The sequence below is a fragment of the Amphiura filiformis genome, unplaced genomic scaffold, assembly GCF_039555335.1.
Source record: "Amphiura filiformis unplaced genomic scaffold, Afil_fr2py scaffold_249, whole genome shotgun sequence".
In the NCBI taxonomy this organism is placed as follows: domain Eukaryota; kingdom Metazoa; phylum Echinodermata; class Ophiuroidea; order Amphilepidida; family Amphiuridae; genus Amphiura; species Amphiura filiformis.
In genome coordinates, this window is record NW_027305713.1 from 43,524 (window position 1) to 52,154 (window position 8,631).

Genomic DNA, 8,631 nt, shown 5'->3' on the forward strand with positions numbered 1-8,631 from the left:
AGCTGCGGGAACGGTTGATCGGCGTAGCAGAGGCAGGAAAAAGCAAAGAGTATTTGGGAAAGACCATAACCTCCGCTGAGATCGATAGGCGATCAAAAGAGCCTGATGAGACTCTACGCCAGATACGAGGCTCACATGGGTGGGATAGTGACTAGGTCAATGAAAAAGCACTTCGTTACCGCTTACGTAAATTTGGTCGGACTCTTCCTTCCAAAAAATTTGGCGATTACCGATCGCGATGCTCTGGAAGAGTCTCTGAACGAAGGACCCTTTATTGATTTAGCTTTAAACAAATGGACCTGTGGGCTGTATCATAGTTTTGGACGTATGCTAGCTCCGTTGGAGGCTATTCTGTTAACTAGCAACGGTGTTAAAAAGTTGACTTTCCACCAGAAGCGAAGTGCACAGTAGACGACTCCCCAAGTATTGATGTGATTGATTAACCCTTTGAAGTTTGCAAAACAGTTTTTAAGATATAACTTTTTTTATATTCTAAAATGCCATTTATTTCTTCGGTTAGCGATTTGATCGATGTTTCTCCGGAAGAAAACCCTAGTTGGAGAAAGAGCGAATTTCCAAGTATCAAAGATGCCATTCGAGAGATTCTAAAGTGCAAAAAGATGAATAATTGCGAGGTTCCAAAAGACTTTCTCTTGACAAAATTTGTTTATCATTGTCTAGACGAAGAATATCATGGATTTCAAAACCTATCGCAAACGCGAGAGTTTCTATCGAACCCTGACTCCGATGACACCTCCTTACAAGCAAAAGAGACGCTCAACCTACACGAAGCCTGCCAAAATTTAATGAGTTTGAAAAATGATAGCAATTTTGGGTTTCTAGAAGAAAACTTGATTAGACAGACCAACAAAATTGTGAGGAAAAATCTTCCGTTAGAATTTGGCAAAACAAAGCCCGGAGAGTATAGTCGGGCTCGGAGGTTTACAACGTTTATGGGTCAGAGACACGAGTATCGCATGCCTGAAGATATGGAAATGGCGGTAATCAACATTGTTGATAGATTCAATAGTTTGTTTATTCAAAGCAGGGAAGATCCTGACGAGGAAAAAAGATTGTTGAATACCTTCAAAGCTTGCGCATATTTTGTAGCCGAAATGCTCGAACTGCATCCTTTTTTGGACGGAAACGGAAGAACCGTAAGGCTGATGGCAAGCTACATACTTTCTTCATTTTCACCGTTTCCGACTCCGCTTTACAACATTTTTAGCGAATCCAGCAAGGATGATTTTACAAGGGCCGTGATTTTAGGAAGAAACGAATCGCCAGCTCTGTTGACTACCATGATGATCGAATGCAATCTTTTCTTCTGGAGACAGCTCGTAAAGTACCAAAAACCCGCCTAGTATGGAAAGGGTTAAGATCATGGAAACTAAAAAATTCAAGAGGAAGTATTTATTCCTCTTGAATTTTTTGGTTGAATTCCTATGGTACTTGAACAAATTTGGACATATGCTAGACCCACTTGAGGCTGTACTGTTGACAGGCAATCACATTCAGAAAAACCCAGAAACCCCTTAGGAACTCCAACCCTTGGCTGGAAATCAATCAGAATCTCCACCACCAGCTAAACACTCTAGTGAAAATCTTAGTGCTAAATCAGATGTATGTCCGAGTGCAGAATAAATAAAAATTGATTTATGAAAAGCATAACAAAAAGAAAACCGAAACAATGACAACAATCACTACAACTACAGTTATGTCAACAGCAAATTGTGATCCAGCAAAGAATCAAAAAAGGGTTGTGGCTGGTAAAGCATTGGCTGCAAAGAATAAAGAACAGCTTGAATTATTAAGAGAGTTAGAAGCGCAGAAAAAAGTACAGGAAAAAAATCCAAGACGAGCCGCAGCTAGAAAAATGGTTGCAGAACGTTTGAAAAAAAGAATCGAAGCGATGCATGAAGTTCAACAGGAGCATCCTGAGATTAAAACCCAAACCTATCCGGAGAAAAGAAACATAGAAACACAAACTTATCCGGAGATAAGATCCATAGAGACACAAACTGACTAAAAATTCTTATCATACTAAAATTGTATGATAAGAATTTTTTGTAGACAATTCTACAGGTATCTATAGATGATTTCTACAGGTATCTATAGATGATTTCTACAGGTATCTATAGATGATTCTACAGGTATCTATAGATGATTTCTACAGGTATCTATAGATGATTCTATAGGTATCTATAGATGATTCTACAGGTATCTATAGATGATTCTACAGGTATCTATAGATTTTTTCTAATAATAAAAGATGAGTGATCTAGAAACCAAATCAGTAGACGTTCCAGCAGCGGACACGACGCCTCCGACAAAAGTGACGGCAGGAGTGAATCAAGCAAAAGTCAAAAACCCGAACCGGGTTGCCGCTGGAAAAGCATTAGCCGCAAGAAACAAAGAAAGGACAGCAAAAATGAAAGCCTTTGAAGCAATGCAAGCAACACCATCCAAAGATACACCTGAGACCATGCCTTCAGACGTGTCAAACTGGTTGTCAGGTCCAGTTCTTGTTGGAGGAGCGGTCGTCGTCGTTGGAGGGATAGTGGCATATGGGTATTCTACCTTAAACGGTACGACTGAAAGCCCACCCACCGTGACCACAGTGGTCGATCATCAACCAAAAGTCGATCCTTTTGATGATTTTAGTTACAATAAAGAAGATGGCAGAAACCAATCCAAACGTAAAATGATCGTAAACGGCGCGTATCACGCAACAACGATAAGCCTCGGTATATGGGCTAACTCGTTCGTTATGAAAAAGTTCCTAAAAATGAAGCCGGCTAATCTCTCGCAGCTTGATGCGGAGGATATCGGAAAGTTGACTTTGAGTGTCTTTTCGGCTACGATGCTCAGAGATTGGCTCGTGAATCAAGGAATTCTTCCGGATCAAATTATGGCTTAGACATTCTGTCTATGGTAGGTAGGTATATTAAAACCCTCTTAGCACTATCTGTGCTAAGAGGGTTTTTTGTGAAAATAAAGAGAAAATGGCGTCACTCGCATTCATGGTTGGTGGAGCCATGGTTAACGCTTTGGCATTTTCAGGGAGCAATTATTTGTTCAACTCTCTCAGTAGTTCGGAAGAACGCAAAAGACACGATCTCGCTCTCGAAAAACTTCAGCACGACCGAGATTCTTGGAATCTAGCGCGTCTTTCAAGAATAGATTACATCAACAATCAATTAAAAAAACAGGGTCACGCGGAGAGAACCTTTTCGGACGTCGATGACGCGATGAGACAGTATTATAATTTAACGGGAATTTTGATGGATTCTTTTCCACCCGAACCACAACTTTATGATGGAGAGTATCTCGACGAAGATCAAACAAAATCGATTCAGAACGGGGAATTAGCTTTGCTCGGACTGGGATTGCTCGGAACCGGTGTGGTCGCTATCAAATACTTTGGATAAAGTATTTGGGTGGGAGCTGAGCCTCTAATCTCAGGAAAATCATCGAGAGTTACGGATAATTTCTTCGTTTGAGTAGGTAAAAAGAGCGTAGTGGATATTGAAATTATTTCTCTTGGGTTTATTTTGTAGATAAATTTTCAGTATATTATCAAGATCGCATAACAAATTAGCTCGATCATGCCAAAAATCGACGGGAAAATTGCCCGTAATTTCGTAGTAAATCTTGTGAACGGCTTTTGGGTCTGATCTCAAGACTTTTAACAAGTCTTTTTTTTACTCGGAGGGACTCGAACAATAATTTTTTTCGTTCAAATTCGTAACATTTCCTCGATAGATTTCAATGTATTTTTCAAACTGGTAGGTCTTGGTTTCGCAGTACTTTATCGATTGTCGAATTTGGTCGATGTCAACTCGGGGTGAGTTCTCGTTAAGAGACGCGTCATTTTCAAACCACAATCATAACACACATCGTCTACTATGTATTCTGAGTTGCAATTTTACATTTTGACGGAACTCTTTGCTCCACTCGTGCGGGTTCTTTAAACAACCGAGTGAATTCGGTACCGTATAGGTTGCAAATCGGTTTTTTGCTCCGAAGGCGGGTTTTCTTTTTACACAATTTGCAAAAACAAAGCTTATATTTACTCGTACACTTCATTTTTGCAACAAAAAAAATCTCCTTTAGACTGAATGTCTAAAGGAGATTTTTTTGTTGGTTATGTTAGACTGTACGACTAGTCTGAGTCTTCATCATATTCCAACTCTTTCACTACAAGGTCAAAACTGTGGTACATGTTCCCGGTTGTTTTGCTTTCTTTTTTGCCCGTAAGTCTAACAAGAGCTATTGATTCACCAAAGTCCAAGTCCAAGTTCTCTAGCCTTTTTGTTAGGGTAGAACAACTCCAAACTCGAGTGTTATCACTGAGAGTGATAACTCCGGATTTTCCAACCCTGGTTTCCATGATCTCAAAATTGGTAATTTCGTAAATTTCACCTTCTTCTAGTTCAACCCATTTCAAAATTGAGGGTCCTTTTTGCTCTTCTAACAAATGTTCAAATTCAATATTGAGTATGCTTGATTGTTTTGCCATTTTGTTTGTTTTTTTATTAGCCGGGATTTTCTTAAACTCTTTTTTTTTTTTTTTTTTTTTTTTTTTTTTTTTTATTAGCCGGGATTTTCTTAAACTGTTTTATTTTTAAATCGGGCTAAAAATAAAAGATGGCTGAAACTAAAATGTCTAAGGTTTACTACAGTCCGAGAGGGTATTGGAAGGGTGTTTCTGCGATAGACAAGCTGGCGAAAGAGGCTGGAGTGACGAAAGAAAAAGCTAGTTTTTTTTTGAAAAAGCAGACTCAGTGGCAAATTTACCTACCACCTCCGAAGTACATTCCCAGAGCAAAATTTAACGTAAGTGTACCTAATGAAGTTCATCAAGCCGATTTGTTGTTTCTCCCTCACGACAGACCGAGTAAAGGAAAAAAGCTTTACAAGTACGCGTTGACTGTGGTGGATGTCGCGAGCAGATACAAGGAAGCTGAGCCTCTGAGCTCGAAGGAATCTGGGGAGGTGGCTAAGGCATTTGAAAAATTTACTCTCGAGTTTTAAAGTGGCCGAAGCTTCTGCAGGTCGATCCTGGAAGAGAATTCATGGGCAAAGTGAACGAAGTGATGAAAAAGCACAAGGTCGATATCAGAAGAGGGTTGCCTGGTCAACATAGAGCTCAGGCAATTGTTGAAAGATTCAACAGAACTTTGGCTGAAAGACTGTTTGGTCATCAGTACTCGCAGGAAATACTGATGGAAGCTCGTGGTCAGAAAAATGTGAGGTCTACCGAGTGGGTGGGTAGGCTTCCGGATGTGATCAGAGCTTTGAACAGCGAAGAGACTCGACTGATAGGAATGAAACCGGTTGATGCTATCAAGAAGAAAAAGATTGAAACGATGTCTTCAGCTCCACAGAAGTTGAAAAATGAGATTAAAATTCCAGGTAACGTGAGATTGAGGTATTTGTACGCTCCCGGAGAGTTGGAGGGAGGTGAGAGAAGACGCGCAACCGATCCCATTTGGTCTCTGGAAACTTACACGGTTGATAGTATCGTGAGAACACCGGGTGATCCAATTTTGTACTATTTGTCGAAGGGAGCACCAAAATGAGCGTTTGTTAGACAGGAGCTTATGATAGTACCCGAGGGTACACAGTTGCCACCCGACAGAGTTTTGAAGTAAAATTTCTTATTCAAGTTTTTCAACACAGTAACCGTGTGCATGTGTGTGAATTTTGTCCTCAAGTCTCTTTCGTTTGTCATCGTGCGGATCTAGGGCAACTTTGTTGACGGTTTCAGTGTACACCTCATGCTTGTAACTCCTAATCACATTCATCGTTCTCATCAGAGGTTTCTCATCGAAGAGACAACGCTTGTAGTCGTCAAAGGTAATTTTTCTTTCAACAACTGCTTTTTTGACACCCTTACATCTCTTTTCCTCTTTTCCCTCATGTATTCTGTAAGAGTACAACTTTGCTCTGAGACCAACAAATTCGGTGATTTGCTTTCCTCCGGCTTCGTCTTTGAACATACCGGGAACTTTTTTGTTCTTTCCGGTCGGAATTTTCGACGGATGATCAGCTGGGTAGTTGGAGGTGTCAAAAAGCTTTTTCACATCACCCGAAATGTCAGCGTAAAAATCCTCAGTCTGAATTTCATAGGTCAACGAGTCGGTATCAGTCATACAGAGCTTTGCCCTTCCACCATAATTCCTCTTGATGTAATTGTAGTGAAAGTCATACATCTGTGTCTTAGAAATATCCAGGATGCTCATTCCAAGATAGATCGGCTTGTTGAAGTACAGTTTGATTTTCTTCATGTGAACAGCCACAAGATTTTCATCAAAGATTGTGCATCGCTGGTAGTTGGGTTTTGCGGCTAATTTGATGGCTTTGTGTTCCGAATTCACGAGATGGACATTGACGCGATTTCTGATGTTTTCCATAGTTTTGCCAAAAACCGAGTTATTCATCAACTTAAAAAAATCCTTTTCAAACTCCGAGTTTGCATTTTTGCGAAGCTCGGTATTCAGATCGATGTACTTTTTCATAAAGGGACTCTCATTAAATATGATTCCTCTGTGGATCTTGGTTAATTTGAGTCCAAGGTCTAGACATTGTTTCAAAGCCGTGTGGTGAATGACGTACTTTTCCTTATCTCCAAGATTTGGAATGAGTTTTTCCACCCTGTTTACGGTGACTCTCTCAGGAGCTAGGGATAGTCGTTATGGAGGTCGTGTAGCTTCTTAGGGTATTCCAGAGCCACTTCAAGAATGCATGGGATTTCATCCCAAGAGTCTAGCTGTTTCGGAGTCATCCACTCGAAATCTCCGGTTGGCAATGGTTGACAGCCATAAAGGTTATTAGCGTCGAGGTATTGGATATACTTGGAGGGCTTGCTCGGATCGTAATCGGATCCCATGTATTTGTTATTTGCTTCTGAATATCTGGTTGAAATCATGGATATCCCACCTCTAATTCCCTTCTCGATCATCAGAGCCATATCAATATCCGTTAAAAGATCTAGTTTGATTCCTGTTTTCTTCAACATGGCGTCATAGGATAGGCCTGGGGCTGTGTAGTACCAGCAGGGGTCAAGCTGATAATTTTTCAAGCATACTTTTCTAAAACTCTCAAAAACATCCGCTAGCAAGAGAACATCGGATTCGAGATATAGATCATGATACTCTCGCATGGTTTTCATTCCAAAAGTATCCCACACCTTTTGAGCGTGTTCATAATCCTCATCGGAAATGTGTTCTTCGTTGAGTTTGGAGTAGAAGGTGTCTTTGGGTGGAAGACTAGTCTCCTGGAGTTTTTCCAAAGAGTTGACGTGATCGTATGGATAGACACCTTTTCGCAAGAGTAGGTTGAGTTGATCATCTTCATAAGACTGCTGAAGATTTTTACAATTGTTCTTTCGCAACAAATGACAATACTCTTGATGCGTAAGACTCTTTCCAGTCCGTTTTCGATAAGCTTTCTTATAATCTTTGACGGTGTCAAACTTTCCTCCAACAAAGGTTTTGATCGCATCTTCATACCCTGTTAAATTTTCGACGAGTTTACCCAGTCCAGCAGCCATGAATTTGAAGCTGTCGATAAATCTGAGATCACGCTTGACATCGACTTCTTTTCCTTCCTTATTGGTAAAGGTATCAACCAATATCTTCTTGGTGAATGAGATGTACTTCTCTTCGTTGGAAGGAATACAGTCAATCTCTCCCTCGGTCTTGCCAAGATTCTTGATGAACAGATGAGCGTCATATCCGGCTAGATTATGGAAAATCACAGGAAAGAACTTTGGTTTCCTATATTTCATATTACAGATATTGTGGGCAGCTCCTCTGAATTTTCCAGTAAAGTGGCAGTGGTCTCTGACGTTGTAATTAGCTTTATCAGCGGGGGTCAGTGTATCCTTACAGATGTGGCAGTGGGTGGATTTTTCGAAGATCTCTCGCTCTTGCTCCCCGAAGATCATTTCCTTTTGGAACTTGAATTCTTGATAGATCTCTTTGATGTTTTGCTCTAGAGTTTCCACAAAGATCTGAGCCACATCTTGGTCCTCGGATTCCTTGGTGAAGATCACTGGTTCTTGAGTGTACACCGAGTCATCGAAACACTTGATATAATAGCAAAAGCCCGATGGTTCGTGCTTCTGATACTTTTTGGTGTAGGAGTCTTTGAGGTTTGGTTGACAAGTTTGAATCGGTTTTGTAAAAGATTCAAAATCGGCGTACACGACAAAGGGAACGTTCTGAGACTTGAAATGATGTTTAAAATACTGAGATGAATCCTTCTCTGGATCCGGCATTTCAATTTTCACGGTTTCATTATTTTGACATAGCTCTTTATGTTTCACCAATTTTTGTTTGGAGATGTAGGACGTGAGACATCGCATACAATAATATCTAGCATGACCATTTTACTCTCTCGTGACGACATTAGTCTGCTCATACTCTTGATGACGCAGTAATGTTGTTGGGTGTCATAGCCATCCTTATTTTTGCCCGAAATTAAAAGAAGATTAACTTCATGTTTTCGATTGCTAGCACCTTCTCTCAGCGGGTAGACTTCATTTTTGTACAACCTCTCGGATGAATTTTTTTCGGCGTATCCCAAGACATTAACGGAAATTGTAGGATTGTTCCTTTCAAA

General features: G+C 40.4%; 2 protein-coding genes across 2 annotated transcripts; both read right to left on the reverse strand.

Moving 5' to 3' along the window:
• Positions 1–2,025: 2,025 nt before the first annotated feature.
• Positions 2,026–6,419, reverse strand: LOC140145404 (uncharacterized). Its single transcript, XM_072167127.1, has 2 exons — positions 5,781–6,419; positions 2,026–2,043 (listed from the first exon to the last, which is right to left on the reverse strand). Exons 1-2 carry the CDS (start codon positions 6,417–6,419, stop codon positions 2,026–2,028), a joined length of 657 nt encoding a protein of 218 aa, XP_072023228.1.
• A 266-nt stretch (positions 6,420–6,685) lies between these two features.
• Positions 6,686–8,287, reverse strand: LOC140145405 (uncharacterized). Its single transcript, XM_072167128.1, has one exon. It carries the CDS (start codon positions 8,285–8,287, stop codon positions 6,686–6,688), a length of 1,602 nt encoding a protein of 533 aa, XP_072023229.1.
• Positions 8,288–8,631: the final 344 nt, after the last annotated feature.

Bases quoted from the DNA above. Each gene is read 5' to 3' on its own strand.
- LOC140145404 (XM_072167127.1), bottom strand. From the start codon at position 6,419: ATGGAAAACATCAGAAATCGCGTCAATGTCCATCTCGTGAATTCGGAA.
- LOC140145405 (XM_072167128.1), bottom strand. From the start codon at position 8,287: ATGCCGGATCCAGAGAAGGATTCATCTCAGTATTTTAAACATCATTTC.